General features: G+C 43.4%; 1 protein-coding gene across 3 annotated transcripts in view; it reads left to right on the top strand.

Moving 5' to 3' along the window:
• Positions 1 to 384: 384 nt before the first annotated feature.
• LOC100768118 ((E2-independent) E3 ubiquitin-conjugating enzyme FATS) overlaps positions 385 to 19,112 on the top strand; it is a 79,455-nt gene continuing 60,727 nt past the window's right edge. For 2 of the 3 annotated variants that reach the window (XM_035442146.1, XM_035442145.1), the window contains exon 1: positions 14,677 to 15,784. In XM_035442146.1, coding sequence (XP_035298037.1) covers positions 14,692 to 15,784 — 1,093 coding nt within the window. In that variant the 5' untranslated portion in view covers positions 14,677 to 14,691. Of the gene's footprint in view, positions 407 to 5,559; positions 5,652 to 14,664; positions 15,785 to 19,112 lie in introns of those variants that run through there. The other variant, XM_035442144.1, reaches the window with a different exon arrangement.

Raw genomic sequence — 19,112 nt, forward strand, 5'->3', positions numbered from 1 at the left:
GACTCACTCACTGCTTACTAAGTAACCAACATTGTCACAGCTACTTAAAGGTCCCCCCTCCCCTTGGGTCTAAGTGTTCCCTTGCAGGAAGCTTTTAAACAATTCTCATGAAACTCACTGTACTTATCAAATGAGTATCAAATGTTAACCCCAAATTAGTGGTGACAAGAAGCAGCCTTGAGATGGCTACACACTGCCTGGTTGCTAGGTAAACATTCCAATGATTGCATCAGCCAGGCCAGGGTGGAAGGTTGGAAGCCTGACTCATTCTGAGAGTAGCAACAGTTAGGAACTGTAGCCATGTTCTTTGATTTGGCAAAGCATGTCTTGGTTGTTAGATGGTCTTGGAAATGAAGTAAGATGGCTTTGAAACATCAGTGGGATATGATCAAACTGTCTAGGGAAGGTATGTGCTGGCTTTCCCCTCACAAATATCAGAGTATAAATGTTATGCTTGCCTGGTATATTCTTGGTATCTTCAACTGACCAGACATCATCAGTACCAACTTACCAAGTTCCAGGAAAAGAGATGAGATGTTAGTAAGAATCAGATTAGCAACCACAGGAGCACATGTCCTAACACTTGTCTGCGACAAGGCTGCGAATTGACTTGCTTCTCCTTAAAAGATGTTCCAGGCCTAACCCTTGATGGTTTGAGTGTTACCTCATTGGAAAGCAGGGTCTTTGAAGATATGGCTGTGTTAAAGGGAGCTCACACTAGATTAGGGTAGCCCCTAGACCTAGTACCTTTACAAGGACAAAAGGATTTAGAGGCATAAGCCCATGAGAAAGATGGCTGTGGGAAGATGGAGGCAGAGGTCTGAGCCAGGAGGCTGTAAGTCAAGGAAATGAAGGGATTCCAGCAACATCCAGAGTCTGGCAGTCACAGGAAGGAAACACAGCTTTCCCCTCCAGACACTTCAGTTTCTAGCCCTCAGGGCTATAAAAGAATAAATTATTGTTGCTATGAGTCTTGAGGTTTATGGCAATCCATTGTGCCATCTATGGGCAACCTGTATAGACTCTAACACAACCTTGGATATGCAGATAGGAGCGTCTCAGAGAGTCCTTCTGAGAAGAGGTAACTTTGAACTGTGTCAGGGGTGAGGGGCTAGGAATTAGCTTAAGGAAATGCTGGGAGGCAGTTTGTATAATCAAGCTGTGAGACAGTTCAAGCTGTGAAGAAGTTTGATACACCCATTTCTAGGATGCAAAGTAGTCTTGTTTCAAGGGTTCCTGTCCTGTTTCTCTTGAGCCTCTGGGTGTCCATACATGTGTGCTCAAATGTTATGTTTTCTAAGCCATGGAGCCTCTGTTTGAGGTCACTGCTGGTGGTGTTAAGGGGATTTAGCCAAACTTGCCAGTAGTCGGTGGCCACTGGCCCAGGAGTGAGCTTGTCAAGAACAGGGAGCACAGGAAAAGTATACTGATGCAATGGAGAGGAGCCCTTCCACAAGACCAGTGTTGCCTTCTGGGAAGATCCTGGAGGTCAGAGAAGGCAGGGATGTAAAGGGCAATACTTCTGTTTGTACTATAGAGGTGGATCACCAAGGATGAGGGATGGAGTGGTGAACTCTATGGAAGTTCATTGATTCCCCTTTGGGAAAGGCTGAGTCAGGGGTGACTTGGAGCAGCTGAGCTTAAAGGTGATCATCAATGGGACCTGGACCCCTAGCTATATTGTTCTATATGGGCATGTTAAGATGAAGCAAGAGTTAAAAGAAGGCATCAAGGAGAGAACCAAAAAAAAACTAACAAATGACCACGTTGTTCTAGAAGTCCCAAATGGAAAGAAATCTCTAGAGGCTTAACTGAGTTTAAATCCCACGGACAGTGAAATCTAAATCTTAAAAGTGATTTTTCTCTATGCAGTGTGTTCTAAATAGTGAAAGGAGTTGTTAAGGCAATCAAGAGTAAGCCTCGACTCCTGTCAGATTAGAAATGCTTTTCTACAATACCCACCAGTACAGGAAGGAAGGTCAGAGTGCACGTTGCCTCTGACACAGTAGCTTAGATGTGAAAGCAAGTGCACTCAGGCACATACCAAGGACCCATACACTCCCCTGTTTGCTTGTGGCATTGATGGATTGATTCATCAGGCTATACACAATGGCTCTTGTCGGCTGTTAGTAGGGACAACTCAAGTCATGTTGGACAATGCTTGAGAATTTAATACTCTGTATGCATGTCCTACAAGTCATCAAAGTCTGACTAGCTCTTACCTTTATTCTTTACCTCGCTCCACTTTCTCCTCTTGCTTTTGTCGCCTGCTTGGTTGTCTTATTTTCTTCCTACCCCTTTCCATTTTTTTTTTGGTTTAAATTCTCCTATGAAAATCTTCATAGTCATCTTGACCTTCTACATACAACAGCAAGATGACTGTGGATCATTGGATGATTTAACTAGCTGCATCATAAATATCAGCCAGCTGACATTGCAATAGGTTTATATTAATTGAAGCCTTCTTTGATCACCTTGCTTGGAGGTGGGGCACAGATCCTTGCAAGTCACAGGGTAGTTTTCGAGTCAAAACTTCATGGTTCCCTTCCCAGTCATCAGACTTCCCTATAAGGGATATTACTAGTCTTAAGACCAAGCTGGACTTGAGCTACTTCAAGTGTTCTGAGAAACTTGCCATAGCATGGATGGTTGTCTAAACTACCCAATAGGATCATTTGCTACTCACATAGTTATGGTCCAATGTGAAGAATTATGCTCAGGGAAGAAAGGGGCTCTGTATTATTGACAGCAAGTTCCTAACAGCAAAGTGATGGAGTGGCAATCCAGCAAAGGGAATTATGAGGGCTCAGCAGCATCAGCCCCATATTCTGACTGTGCAGATGGAGTAAACTGAAGCATTGAGGAAAAAAAAAAAGTTGTGCACAACCACATGACTACAACTGATACCTCAGCTTGGAGTTTTCAATCTCAAAGCCTAACTTGGCATGAATCCTTCAACTGGTCAGGCCCCCCAAACCTAGGCCAGTTCTTTTCACCCAAGGCCATTTCTCCATGAATCACCATGATTTTTATAGATTGCCTCATACACTATATTAATGTCATAGTCACATGTTCTATAGACTTTTGGTCCCTTTCCATAGTGTGTCACCATGTTTTCTGTGTTGCATATAGACTTGATATGCATAGTTTAAGGTTTTTCAGTCTCTCTACCTGAATCTCCCCAATTACTGTGGTACAAGAAATATGATACCCCCAAATATATCCATGTTCTGATCCATCCTTGAGATGGAGACATTACCTTGGATTGTTCAGGTGGGATTACTGTAGTCCAGGAACCCTTGTTCAAGGGAAACAGTAGGGAAGAGTCAAGGAGAGGGACAGTAGCAAGAGCAGAGGCTGGCGTGAGGCAGGCATAGGTTAAGGAATATGGACAGTGTCTAGCATAATTCCCCCCGGCACCCTCAGATAGCAATGCAGGGCTGCTCATTTGATTTTAGCCCAGTGTTGAATTTGACCTCCACAACTGTAGAGGATGCATTTGTCTTGTGGCCATTTGTTATAGCAGGCATAGGATGCTCATACTTAAATCACTCATGCTTCCCAATCCCAGCAGTCTTCTCCTTTCCCCACTAGAAACGAGGCTATTCCCAATAGTGAGTGCTTATTATGATGTGATGTTACATTCTCAATGAAATTTTAAGTTCACTTAAAATTTTCCAGTAATCCTGTGAAGTAGCTCCCTCCATATTCTCCATCACACAGGGAGAAACCAGGGTATGCCAAGTGATGTGCTCAAAGCTATCCATGTACACAGAGCTGGGACTCAAGGCCCAGGACTATGTAGTCCAGTTTTAATGGCTGCCTGACCACTGGTGCTACCATATTAGTGATGCTGGACTTTGGCAAGAACTGCTTTGACCTGTGCTGTAACAGTAGCATGCACCCTCTGCTCTTTATGGCAGATTTACTTGATACCTCAGTCTCATCCAAATGCTTTAATAAGGACTCTCCAGGGCAGTGAAGGCAGGGCCTGTATTTCTATAGGAGGTAACCATTGTCTGCATTTATGAAGTCAGAGTCCCCAGCTGATTCACTGAGGGTCAGCTAGGGCCAAACTAGAGCATACAATAACCCATTTGGTTCCCAAGACTGTGCCAATTCTGAAGTCCTCATTCCCATGCCGTGCTACACAAGCAGGCCAGGTGACTTGTGTCTTCATCAGCCTCACTGTCAGATAATCATGAAGCATCAGCATTGCACAGAAACCCACCAAGCCTTTCAGGTCTGATATTAGTGCTACACAGAAAGTAATCAGTGCATGTCATCTTGAATGACCCTCTGTCATTCAGTGGCAGTCATGATGGAAGTTCACTGTCACTCAAAGACAGGATATAATGAAGGTAGGGTTTGGATGGGTTAGAGGTGACCCTTGAAAACCCCAAGAGTCAAATCCTGATCCCTTCCCAAATCTTTCAAACTTGACAGTACTGTGGTGTATGATTTTCTCCAAAAAGATCTTTCACCTCTAAATAAGTAGGCTATCTTCTTATGGTACTGGAGATGGAGTCCCCACCCCCACTCTGACTCTACCATAAGCTAGAATTCTGACATAGCATGTTAAATTTAGAGAGCCTGTTTTTTAATCTCTAGGACCAGCATCATCCCTTGTAGTGTTTTCGAAAGCCCCATTCTATGGACCTCAGGGAGACAAAGTTTTGCCCCTGGTCTGGAGAGAGTGGATCTCTGGCTATGCTTGCACAGACTCCTCCAGCCAGGTCTTCCTGTGCCTGACTCACATTTCTGTAAGAACATCCTGGCAAATGTTACTGTGAGAGATCTCAGGGTTGCTATCACTGTGGACCAGCAGCTAAGCTGGTCTCAGTTCTGCCTAAGGACCCAGGTTAGCTTTAAGATGTTCCTTGCTTTCATCCAAAGATGCTTTTTCCAAAAACACCTCTGCTTGGAGTTCTAGGAGTCAGGCAGGAAAGGTTCCATCTACCAGGAAGCTTAAGCCAAGAGAAGTCTTGTCCATTTATCCTTATCTATATTCAGGCCTGACAACAACCTTAGTTGTCTTTATAGCAAAAGTCCCTTACGTTACCCCCTAAATATCTTCACTCTCTCTAAAGCAGCTTGGCAGCCAGTGCCTGGTCACCCACTCACTGTCCCTCTAGTTATTATGGTTGCATTGAGAAACTAGCCAAAGTCAAGTTTTGTATTTATGCCTTGGTGCTAGAGGTGCTGGGAAATGTAGAAATGTGGTTTTCTCTCTCCTTCTCTTTGAGTGTAAACTTGAGACAATGGAACCATGATTAGAGCCACATCTGGTCAACCACTTACTGAGTCTAAAGAATAGAAACAACTATATGGGGAAGGACTCTTGTAGCCAAATCAATAATAATGAGCTCTGGGAGCAGAAGTAGCTAGAACAGTGAAGGAAGGGCACAGGTTTTGTCATGACTTGTAATATAGTGGAGCTGCTATTGGCTGGTATATTATGTGAGTGGGAACATTAAATTTTATAGGAAAGTTGAAGTTGTACATTCTATTTTATCCTTTGATGTACTAAAAGTAGCCGTGTCATCTCCTTTTGTCTAGGATTACTGGGCACATGCTATAGTACAAATGATCAATTCACCCTTAAATATCTCCAGTCTGATGTTACAGAGAGGAAGTCGGACTTCACCAAGGTAACATATGTTTGTGACTTCTAGACTGATCAGCAAAAGGCACTGGACTATAAAATACAATTGCCGGCCTGCTTGAGATAGGGTTGTGATTTGTTTTCTTTAATTGAATGTTGAATTAATGAATCAGTAAAAATCTAACTATAAGTGATTAAGAACTTTACAGGAAAGTATAAAATATATATGTACATTTAAAGTGACTCTTCTATAATCTTCACCAACAACTTGTAAGTTTGCAGTGTCAGAGGATCTGAGTATGATGAGTCTACCTTTATTTTAAAGTAGGAGAGGGGAGCCAGAATATCAAGCCATGTAGCATTCTGAAGGTCAGGAGGAAGTATTTTGAAATATAACAAGCTAGTACAGATTGTTTTAACTGAAAAAGTGTCAGCGGTGTGAAATAGAGACAAAATTAGAAGTCATGTGTATATAATGAAGCTATTCAGACCAGAAGGTCATCTCTGCATATGTGATTAATATCGCCAATTTATATGCCAGCGTCTGTGTAACTAGTTGACTCATTTGATGCTTATATTGGCCTGGAGTGGGGATCCTGATGTTGAACCCTTTGTGCAGAAGCCAAAACAAAGCTTCGATATAGAGGCAAGCATCACACACATGCAAATCTTGAAGCACCTAAACCACTTCAAAGCTCTCCATTCCTCCTCTGCTCTGGAGGTCTGCCCCAGAGTCAAGCTTGCCTGCTGTGTCTTATAAATATTTCTCTATAACAGATTTAAGTAGGAAACATGTCTATTTGGGGTTCTCACTCAAAAACTGTGTCTTTTATTTAACTCTGCACTTAGTATATATCTACAGCTCATCCAGGAATCACTGGTCCCAATCTTCCAAGATAAAGGATGCTATTGTAGTTTGGTTGCTGTGACGAAAGCTGCTTGGGAAGGAAAGAGTTTATTTGGCTTACATGTTACAATCCATCATCAAGAGAACCCAGAGCAGGAGCTTAAGGCAGGAACCTGGAGGCAGGAACTGAATCAGAGACAGAGGAATGCTGCTTACTGGCTTGCTCCTCTAGTTTGGTCAGCTAGCTTTCTTATGTAGCCCAGGCCCAACTGCCCTGGGATGCACTGCTCACAGTGGGCTGGGCCTGGGCCCTCCCACATCAAACATTGATCAAGAAAATGCCTCACAGATATACCCATAGACCAATATGATGGGGGCATTTTCTCAATTGGAATTTCCACTTTTCACACGACTCTAGCTTGTGCCATTAACAAAAACTAACCAGCATAGATACTATCCTGGCCACCAAGATGTGAGATGTAGTTATTGGCATTCAAAGCCTATTCTAGGAGGGCCCACCATATTCACTGTGACAAGACTCTAACATGTCTTGATCTGCTTGACTTGTTCCCTGGGAGAAGAGTAAGCACCCACCAGGCTAGAAGGGAGCAGGGGTGGAGTGGGGTGGGCAGGTAAGCAGGAAGAGCTGTGGTCACTGGAAATAGAGGCTGGAGGAGAGGCTGGAGAAGGAAGAGTTGAGTCTGGGAAGAATGGGGACACTGCTTAGATAAATTACTACTTTTAAAAGAAAGAATTTAGAGCCAGAGATACAGCACAATTCTAGAACTTTTGTATAGCACATACATGGCCCTCGGTTCCATTCTCAGCACCATAGAAAGGAATAAAACATTCATGTTTTATTCCCTTCTATTCTCCACACTGAGCTGGAAAATTCTAGTCCTGTCTTATTGATATCAACACTAACACTAGTCAGTGATAGTTAATTATGACAGAGATCTTTGGGGCCATATGGCCAAATCCCTGCATGAATGCATTCATTCATTCATTCATTCATTCATTCTCTCTCTCTCACACACAAGAGGGAGAGGGAGGAGAGAGAGTGCACAGTTGCTCTCTGGCTGAATCACCTCCTGTAAATCACACCTTCTCAACATCTGCTTTAGAATTGCCTGGATCATCTAACATCTAACATTTTTCTCCTAACCAAGAGCTTTGAAAGCTTGTCCTGTGTGTGTCATAAGGCCACAGCCAAGTGATGAAATACTCTAGCAGATTCCCCACTTGGGTTAGTGCCCTAACTTTCAGCCTCTCTTGGGAGCCTGTACAAGACTGATCACTTCACTTCCAAAACACATCAAGGCTGGAGCAATGATGGGAAGCAATGCCTCTGCTGCCAAGTGTTTAAGAGTAAAACATGGAATACAATCACTTCATATATATATGAGTTCAAGTTTCCCTTATACTAAAATTAAAGACAATATATATCACCTAGAAAGTTAGAAAAGGAGGAACTGGGAGGTGACTGTCATTAAAGTATATTCCTGACAAACATGGTGACTTGACTTTGGATCCCCAACATCTACACAAAAGCCAGGCATGGTGGTGTGCACCTGTAACCCCAGCACAGAGGTGGAGCAGGAGTGGCTAGAATTTACTGTCCAGACAGTTTAGCCAGACTGCTGACCTCCAGGATCATTAGGATATCCTATCCCAGAGAGCACAGAGAAAGACAACCTGTTACAATTTCTACACACACACACACACACACACACACACAGACACACACACACACACACACTGGTACATCTGCACACATGTAAATGCACAAACATGAGAAAGAAACTTAAAGTACAGAAATGTATACAAAAGAAAATATTGATTATATATCCTTTGCTTATTTTTCCTGTGTTTAAAAAAATCTGCATTAAGAATGCACATCAACTTTCATGACTTCCTTCTGTCATGCACTATTCCGACATTCCTGTGTCACTTAAGGGATTTATAATTTTTATTTTTAATTTCTTCAGACTATATGAAGCAATTGCACATACTATTGTTTACTAAATGCCTTCTCCCCATTTAAAACATTGATTCTTGTTGGTTTCCAGTGGCTATGAGAAGGAAGGAGTGGGGACTTTTTATTTAATGGGAACAGAATCTTAGTTTTATGAGATGACTTCTGAAGATGGGTGGTGAGGGCTGCATGGCATTATGGAATGCATTCAGCAGCAGGGAAACACACACTTTGAATGCTTAAGATGGTGACTCTTGTATCTATTAACCATCATTAAAACATGGCAAAAAGGTTGATTCTAGCCAGCTTTTTACTGCTCTGTTACCCACCTGAATCCTCTGGTCTTTTCTGGCTACACAGAAAGACAATGGCTTCATGATGAGGAGCGAGCAAAGCTCCCATTTCCCATTTGTTTTGAAGCCCTGAGTCCCCATTGCTTCTCAGCAGAGTAAATGCAAGTCTGAATTGTCCTTGTATGCAGGATGCAGTAGCACTGGGCTGATAGATTACTTAGCAATGATGCTTCTGGGTAAGCAGATATGCAGTGGGTGAAGGCAGCAGTGGCAGCGGGTATCTGTGAGGAGAGAGATTTGCATCTGGAAAATATAGTCATAGGTTGCAGAGCTAAACTGGCAAAGGAAAGAACTGTGTCACCCAGAGAAGAAAATACATATTTTAAAGGTCCAGACAAGACTGCATGCTTCTCCTTTGGAGATTAAAAATTGCTGCAAGAAGAAAGTCATTTTCACCTCAGTGGCTCCGGATAGGATTGCTCTGAGTACCTGCCACTTATCTCCCTCTTATTTCAATTTAGGAAATGATGTCCTTCTTAGTCATATGCCTTAAAGCATAAATAAAAAGCAAACATAGTCTATAAAGAAGCATGAAAACAATTACCAACTCTACAAAATCATGCTGGAAACATTTAAAATAAATCGATATCTTAAAACATTTAAAAGAAATCAATATCAGCATCTATGAGCAAGAAATTGCAAAAATTATATCGCAAGATGCTGATCAGGAGACAGTTTGTTGCCAAAGCCAGATTCAAACCCAGCCTGGCTGTCACTCACCTTGAACACACATCCCTTTCAAAATCACATGGTTTTCTCCATCCTTTCATATCTAGTCTTACATCTTTTAACTTTGTTTTACATGAAAGATATCTCTCTTCAAAGTCACCTTTAGTTAACCTAGTTAAAAGGCAGAGGGAGTGTCACCCCAAATAGCTTGATTTGATTTGAGACAAGCTATGCTTTTATAATGTCACTTATTCTTGGTGTGTGTGTGTGTGTGTGTGTGTGTGTGTGTGTGTAGCTGCACTCACCTGTGTGTGTAGAGGCCAGAGGTTGAGATCAGTATCTTCCCAGACTGGTTTCTACCTAAGTTTTCTAGATAGAGTCTCCATCGTTCTGCCTGAACTAGATGGTCAACAAGCCCCAGGGATCCTCTTGGCTCTGCTTCCATGGTGCTGTGGTTATAGGCACATGCCATCATGTCCTACTTTTTATATGGGTGCTAGAGATCCAAACTCAAGTTCCCATGCCTATGCGGAAGCACTTCATCAACCAAACCATCTCCCCAGTGCTAGGTTGCATATTCTATTCGGTTATCTATTGGTCTCAGTGAGGAAATGAGATTTGATATACAAAACTTGCCTTACAGAAGTATTGTATATATTAAAGTTTGAAAAGTCCCTCGTTTCCTTTTTAATGTCTCTAATTTTTTTTTTGGAGATCTTTGATTAATACTCAGTCTACTGATTATCCTAATCATTAGGATATTGCCTCCAGGCTGTTAATTCCAGGGGACCACAAAGGTTTTTGTTATTCAATATGCACCTGGCATGTAGTATCAATAGGTGTTCAATAAATATTTGTCATCTGAATCATTAAGCATATGGTTTGCCTATAACTGTAATGTTACAAGCAACAGTGAAAGGCAGTTATGGGCAAGTATAAGTTGGATGAAATGTCTCTGTTGCTTTGATCACATCAGTTATCTACTAATCTCTGCTGAGTCATGGGAAAAGTAATTTATACAGATGTTTGTAATAATTAGTGTTAATTGTCAACTTGACAAAACCTGGCATCACCCAGGAGTCACCCAAGACTCTAAGCAACCCTTTGGGGAGATTCTCTTAAGTCAGTTGATGTGGGTAGACTCATCTTAATTGTGGGTGGCACCATTTCAGGGGGTTGGATCCTGGACTTTTTTACTCCAGACAGCGTGTGACAAGCTGCTTGTAGATGCTGCTGCTGCCGCTGCACTGTAATATACACTGTAAATATACACATCTTCCCCCCTCCCTCCTTCCCTGCATTCTTCCTCCCTGCCTCCTTACCTTCCTTCCATTTCTTTTGCCCTGGTATTTTATTACAGCAACAGAAAAGAAACCAAAGCAAGGCTTATGATTTGAGAGACACTGTGACACTGCCATCTCCTTTTGTTCTTCACACCTTCCCTGGGAAGAAGAGAAGGCAGGCAATTTTTCCTGGCCATGGTGCTGGCCAGAGTGTATTTACCCAGGAAGAGTGTCACCCTGAATAACACAAGAACTTGAGAAAAAAAAGTTCAGATTCACACTTCTCATTATTGCTCTTTCCTCTCTCTTTTGATGGAGGCAAAAGTCGCAGTCATAATTTCCTGGCCTCTGATAGTGAAATGGCAGTTGGTTCTTTATCCAGGCTCTCCTGGGATGCTACATCCTTTTGGAATGGTGCCAAGGCCTATGGCCCCAAGGAAGCCTTCAGCAAGTATGTCCTTGAGCTTTGCCTGGAGGAACCAGACTGACATTGCCAGTATCAGGGTCTTTTCTGTGAGGCTCCAAGCTGAATTGGCAACTCTTTGTTCCTAGCAATGCAGCCATGCTAATTCTAAGGCCCAGACTCACTGGAGCCTGTATCCAAGATGGGGGCCCTTTGACATTGGTGATTCCAGTACAAAAAAAAAAAAAAGGGTACATCTTAACAGACTCTATTTCAATCTTCTTCTTGCAATACAGCTATGCAAATCAAGGCTACTCTGAGGTCTGGGCCCTTTGAGAGCCATGACTCAGGATGGGTCCCAGGTCACCTAAGTCAGCTCAGCCTCTTTCTTCCCTATCTATGTACCCCCAAGGGCCACCCAGATTACAAATATAGATTCTGGGCCTCACCCTCACAGATTTTGATTCAACTTATGCCTGGAGATGAAGGTTTTCAGGGATCTCTACTCCCACCCCATGAGATTTTTGAGGGCAGGTTGTCACTGGTCCAAACTTGAGGAAGCCCTGCCTTGCAGAGTAAGAGCACTGCAGGTTCCAAGCTGGGTTTTGTTTTTTTCCTCCAAAGATCAATGTCAAAGTAATACCCACTGAGTATGATTACACCCATCGTGGGGTGCACAGGAACAATTATTATCAGGACTAAATTTAACTAGGATGGGCGGTACTGTGTGCCGTCAAATGGGCTCCAGGTGCACTGTCATTTTTCTTGTATGCAAATCACAGCCGCAGGGAGAAGGGTAGAGTAGGGGAAGTACCACAGAAACACAGGAACCCTGCTGGAGATACGAAAAGCACTGACACCTGCCCTCCAGTCCAGCTCTAGCCTCCTAGAGTCTACTGATTTGTCTAAGGTTAGGCATGGGCTTTTGGGCTTTGCAAGCTACAGGTAATTGTTTTGTATGGTATTGTCAGAGGTGCTAGGGAGGCATCTCCACTGGGTTGACCTTGTACTGTGGAATGACCTTGAATTGGAAGGTGGCAGTAAGACTGAAAGGGAAGCTTGAAGTGCTATCCTTGTCCAGGAAGCAAAAAGACTTTGTTTTTAAACATCAGTGGTTTAAAATGGACTCACCATTCCTTTCTCCTATCTCTGGTTATCTTTGAAATTTGCACCTTCTCACATATCTTTAAAAAGTAAAAAAGGGCATAGAAACCGAGGGGGCCAGGTATACATGCCTTGAATCCCAGTATGTGGATGGCAGAGGCAGGCAGAGCTCTGAGTTCAAGGCCAGCCTAGTCTACACACAGTGCTGCTTACTGGCTTGTTCCCCATGGCTTACTCAGCCTGTTTTCTTATTGCAGCCAGGGACACCAGCCTAGGGGTTTCACCTCCCATGGTGGACTAGATTCTCCCATATCAATCATCAATCAAGGAAATAAGTACTACAGTCTTTCCTATAGACCCATTTTTTAAAATTTAAGTAACTTTTTAAAGTGTCTTTTACATACCAACTGTAGTTTTCCCTTTCTCCTCTCCTCCTCTCCCATCCCTCCTCCCCACCTATCCCCCTCCCCATCTACTCCTCCTCTGTCTCTATTCAGAAAGGGACAGGCCTCCCTTGGGCTTGCACAAAGCATGGCATATCAAGTTGAGGCAGGACCAAGCTCCTCCTTTTGCATCAAGGGTGGGCAAGGTGGCCCATCTTATAGAGTCATTTTTTCAATTGAAAGTCCCCTTTCCCAAATGACTCTAGCTTGTGTCTTCACTGTGTTATATGCAGTGTCCCATGTCTAGATAGAGGAGAATGACCAGTTATTTAAATAAGTGGATATTAAACTTGAAATAAAGAAAACACAAATCCTACCCTTGTTCTCTTTCGTCTTGGGAAAGGCAAAGCCCAGGCTTTCTTGGTATCTAGCCCACCCCTTTTGAATGCATATCCTTGAGATGACAGCAGGCCAGCTGTGACTCTGTTCATGTTCCCTATGTCACCTACATCAGGATCACTGGGTGTGTGGGTTAAATCCCCTGTAATCCACCATTAGAATCTCAAGCCTGGGGAACCTGTGCTCACAATATTCTAGGTGTTTCTCAGATATGCTGGGATTTCAAATCTGCCGCCTTGAATTCGGAGTACCCTAGTGATGCCTTTTGGCTTCCACAGCTATAGTCTATGCAATTCTGTACACAAGTTCATTTTAGAAGCATAAAAAATGAGGCATGGGTACAATCCACACTGCCAGAGAAACTAGTAAACAAGGAGGACCCTAAAAGAGACAAACATTGTCCCCTGGAGAAGGGGGAAGGGTCACGATCCCCTGAGCAAATTGAGAGCATGGGAAAAGGGGAGAGGGAGCTACGAGAATGAGAAGGGAAGAGGAGGAAGGATGCAGAGGTCATGAGGGAGCAGAAAGGTTGAGTCAGGTGAAGAATAGAAGACAGGCTATGTGATAGGTAGGGTTTTAGTTGGGGGGGTTGGTAGGGGAGTGAGAAGGGAACTGGGATTGTCAAGTAAACCAATCTTGTTTCTAATTCAAATTAAAAAATGAAAAAAAGAAGATAAAGAAAAAATGGGGCATGGCTCTGTATACACTGAATGCTGGGCTGTGGTCAGCCTTCTGTGGCATTCAACACACTTACCTGAAAACACAAGAACAGAGGGATTCCCTTTCTTGCCCTTAAGCTGGTTAGACACGGTGCAAAAAAAAAAAAAAAAAAAAGTGCAGTGTCTTATTCTGCGCACAGCAGTGATTTATGTAAGATCTCAGGAACTGCTTATTAGGAAGCATGGAATTCCTTAAACATTTAAAATGTGGACAAAAGCGCCTCACAGAGTGGCATTGAACTACGGCTATATTCTGTATACTGATATACATTTCATCATGATACATCCCATCCTGGTAAGAGAAGTCAACTGATTGGCTAGTCTGGGAAACTGAACATGGGCGTCTGATTTCCCTTGACTTGCTCTCTGCACTTGGACTTCTGTGAGGCCAAGCACACAGAAAGTTAACCGAATTAGCCTTAACCAGCAAAGATGGAAGGCTGTGAGAGAAGGAACTAAGGAGGTGGCTCCTTATTAACACATTCTCTGACACCATCACCAGAGTACTGGCCTATCACTTCTCCCAACTCCAATTCTCAGTCACCCTTCTGCCTCCCTTCCTTATTGAGACTGTGAGATTTTGTTTTGAGATCCTTGGGTCTGGCAGGGTCTATCACAGTGGGGTGGGGCTCCACTGAGGGAGCACAAGGCTAGTAGACTGACACCTCACTGGGTTAGTTTGTCCTTCCCCTAATTAGGCTAATGTATCACAACAGTACTTCCACACAAACATGCCTAGGTTTCTGTATCTTCAGAATGCTCAGATTTGGTTATCAAGAGTGCCTTGAAGGCTTTCCTGAGAAATCTAAGTTCTCCTTCCCCGATATTCCCATGACCCATGGGAGTTCACTGACCCTTGAGAATTCACTGACTGTATTCCTATGAACTCCTGGAGTAATTGTGATTTTTCTCCTTCTTTTCTAGGAGACGTTGGCATCACAAAACACAAAAATGATATCACCCATCGTCATTTCCCGGCTGATTGATAAGAAGAAATCAATGGAAAATGGAGCCGTGTCGCCTGTGCCGCAAGCAATCACTCAGCCTCAGCTGTGTCACACGAAGCCAACTTCGGCCAGGCACAGTGGAGTGAACATGCACAGGCCATTGGCTCCAGACAGATTGGGAATTCTGACTCCATCAGAGGAACAAGGACTGGAAAGAGAACCACTGTCCACAGGGGACAACTTAGGCAGAGGCCCCCAGAGAGGTTTCTCCTCTATCACCATTACTGCCCGACGAGTGGGCCCTCCAGATAACTCCTTGGTATGGGACACTGTTAGGGAACCACAGTGTCCCAACTGCAGGGCCAAGGATGCCCTTCTCCAAGGCCCCCCAGCTCTGGCCAGGGGTGCCCATCTATGTCAGCACAATGGATCCTTCACCTGTACAGAGTTCCCTAGCAATGGCTCCATAGAGGGGCTGAAGGTTCCCCAGGCTCATACAAGGCTGTGTACAAGGCAGGAGTACTGGGTCACCCACATGGATGACAAAGAGGACAGTTGTTCTTCAGACAGTTCACCATCAAAAAAAGTCCCATTGGTGTTCGGTTCCTGTGTCCACCTCCGAGTGTCTCAGCAGTGTCCCAATGCCATTTACTATTTGGACAAGTCTCTTTCTGTCCCTCTTGAGCAACCTCAAATTGCTAGCCCCAAAATGCACAGGTCTGTCCTGTCGCTCAGCCTCCGCTGTAGTTCCCACAGGTTAACAGCAGATGGCGTAGACAGCACAGCTAATGGCGAGCCAATCAGCAGAGCCCTGCCACAGGAGCTCTTGGAGGGAAAGCAGGACCTCCTAAGTCCACAATGGGGCCAGCCACAGGAAGGTTACTGGAAGGAGAACCCAGCATTGAAGGTGCCAGTACATTTGGGGAATGGCACATGCCCTCGGACTGGCTCCCCACCCCTGGAAAATGTCAAATTTGCAGATGTGGGAAGGAACCAAGTCCCTGTAAGAAAGGAGAAAGAAAACCGTGCAACATGTCCCACTAGCAGCCATGCCAACCAACTCTCTATCCATATTCCTGGCTGGAGTTACAGGGCAGGTGAGTAGATGTCCACTTGCTGGAGGGTGCCCAATATCAGTGTTCTGCTAAGGGGGGGGGGGGGTTGAATTTCTTCTGTACAACTTATCCCAGGAATTCTTTCACATTGAGCATTTGGTCATCTCTGCTTCAAGTCAACAACTCATAAGTTGGTTTTGATGTTTGATTAAGAAGATGTTCTCAGATAAGACATGTTTAGATAATAAGAGACTGTCACTCAAATTAACTATACCAACAATATAGTGGCAGGCCACACGTGCAACCCATAGCAAACTGTGTCGCCCATAGCAGCTGGAGTAGAGCGTGCTCACATCACATTCCAGAGCAGGGTGAGTAGAATAAAATGTCACCCACACCCAGATTAAAAAAAAAAAAAAAAAAAAAAAACAAAAACAAAAAAACTAAAGGGTCCAACATTTGAATATTGAGGGATTGACTAGGATTCTGAGGTTTTTCACTTTTCAATCACATTATTGATGAATGGGTTAGCATCAAGATTTGAAAACTACACCTGAGTTCTATAATGGAATGAAGAGTGTGTGCACGTGTGTGTGTGTGTGTGTGTGTGTGTGTGTGTGTGTGTGTGTGTGTGTGTGTGCGTGCGTGCGCGAGCGCTTGCTATTTACAGCATGTCTTCTAATGGGAAAGTTGGAATGTTCCTTCTCTAACAGCAGCAAAAGGAATCATGTGTCCTGGGTTGTGTCTGGAGAATCCTGGCTGGAATTTGTTACTATTTCTGCTCTTTCAGGGCCAGACAGACTCTCCCAGGTGGGCTTCCCCAAGACCCTTTGGCTTTCAGGAGAGGAAGTGGGTCTGTCTTGGAGGGAGGGAAGCAGCACAGATTTCTCTGTCTCTTAATAAACTTCTATTGTCAGTTGTACTTTCTGTGAGTGACTGCTTTATGAGTCATGGACTTTCCACTTGGGAAAAATATTTCAAAGAAATAATAGTAAAACTGAAAGTGAAGCATATGCATAATAATTTTATAGTATGAATTTTTGCCCATTAAGGGTTTATTAATTAATAAAAATGACCGTGAAACACTTAAAACTATAATGCATGTGGAAATGTTAAACGGTGTAATTAATTTTAACAAGTGTAGATATATTGGCTGACGAGAGATCTCTAAAGTAAGTTCGATATAGCTTTTGGATTGATTAAGCGATTGAAATGCCTGAATCAACACTCACTGCATGCAGGAAAAAGCAAGCAGCCATTCTGTGTTACAAAGATAAACTCCACTTTAGTATTTAAGGCAACTGCTCAAGCTGAGCAGCTCATCTTCCTTATTGATGATGATTCCAGAAACAGAGAAACTGCACTCTCTGTGGTGAGCACAACTTGACTGGCAGTATAGAATAATCACTTGGATTTTTAGAAAATTTCACCAAAGGCTCCTTACAAATAACCAGAGCCAGATCACAAACACCCAGCTTGGAGCAGAGCGGCTTCCCTATGGCTTTGTAAGGAGTCTGGCTGTTCCTGTAAAGGATTTTCTTAAGTGGGCTAGGGAAGGTTAGCTCTGCCTCCTGTGGGGCTGACATCATCAGAATAGCAATGCATCTTAGAGACTCACATTTAGAGCCTGACTCGAAATCCCAGGGCCTCATCCTGTCATTTGAAGAAAGCCACAGAGGCTCAGGGAACCCTAAGCACATTCTCTTATTTTCTAGCTCAGTGAATATGGACAGTGACACCACGGCTCTGAGCTTATATCATTCACTCAGTAATTAGTATTCTTGAACGTCTTCAAGCTTAACTTTATTTCCCATTTCTATCAGCTCCAGATGGAATTTTTGAAGGCAAGGAGTACCATGTGAGTCTCAGCAGTTTCTACCTCAATAACCAACACCACAGAAAGCATCAAGGATTGAGGAGATGCACAAAGAAATAATTCTTAACCCTCAGGCCCAAAGGAAAGCAGAGACCATTGTGTCTTTTAGAATGCTGTGCTCCATTAAAATAAGTGCTAGTTTGGGACATGTGCCTCTGGTATGCATGAATGCATGGATATGTGTACATACACTCACACATACACACATACACACACACACACACACACACACACACACACACACCTACCTGGTTTGCATATACTCTCACTCATATATATATATATATATATATATATATATATATATATATATATATATATATATGATGTTCAGTGGTCTGCATTTTTTTGTTGATTAATGAGAAAGCATGCCACAGAACCCCTGACTGAAGTTTACAAGCACTACTTACAATCCACTAGTTCTAATGATCCAAGTCTATCCTGGTACAGGGTATGCCATCATCCCAGGGTGTACTTGCAAGCTCAGCTGATACCCTCACAGAGCCTTTTAGCCTTAATGCAACAGCTCTCAGACCGTGGTGATGCTCATTAAGACTCACAGAACCCGTGCTTCTTCCTGTCTGTAACTGGAACTGTATCTGAGGCATTCTTGATGGCTTCCTGTGGCTACACACACTATTAATGGGCATCATTCTTCTTAGTGTTCAATGCCAACTCCTTTCATCTAAACCTCTTTCAAGCAGGATCCCCTCTGAGTTCATTTTGCTGGCATCCCAGCCACCTTTGCAGATGTGTGGGAGAGTCCATAGAGTCAAGACAGTTTGGGCTGTAGTCATTAGGTCATTGGATAGAAAGTTCTACAGATGGTATTCTTGAGTAAGCCTGGAAGAGATGCATGCACTCAGGAAGACTCCTAAAATGAAGGGAGATGAGTGTACATGTAACCACTTCATGAAAAACAGACAGTCCCAGTAGACACATGGTCACCTGCGTTTCCTTGGGACTGAAGTTAATGGGTTCTCTTTTTGCATACCTCCTTGGTCCTTGATGCTTTGTCTTCACTGTCAGTGATCATCCTGCTGGCACTGTAGAGGTCAATGTCATACAAATCTCTGCCTGTGTAGTGAGGTGAACTTTCATCACTCTTACCCACCTTGTTATCATTATCTGTATCATGAATAACCGTGGTATGTGTTGTAAAAATCCCCAGTGCCAGAGCTTGGTTTGTATCCACTATTTCAAACCATCTGAACAATTTTGTAGAGAAAGTATCAGTTAAGTCTATTTTGTAGATAAGACAAATAAGGCTGGAAGATTAAATTACTTACCCAAGTCCATGTGTCCATTAAGTGCCAGAACTGTGTCCATGACTCCTGTTGCATTCTTGCCAGAAACAGTCCTTGGCAGAGTCATCAGGGCATTGATGGTGCCCAGGAGTGGACAGGTCCCCATTGTCACCATAGAGGGAGGTGTTTGAAGACTGCTTAGGAGCCTATCCTGGGGTGGTGGCCAATGGGCTACAAATGAGTTTCT

Source organism: Cricetulus griseus, chromosome 3, assembly GCF_003668045.3.
Source record: "Cricetulus griseus strain 17A/GY chromosome 3, alternate assembly CriGri-PICRH-1.0, whole genome shotgun sequence".
Classification (NCBI taxonomy): domain Eukaryota; kingdom Metazoa; phylum Chordata; class Mammalia; order Rodentia; family Cricetidae; genus Cricetulus; species Cricetulus griseus.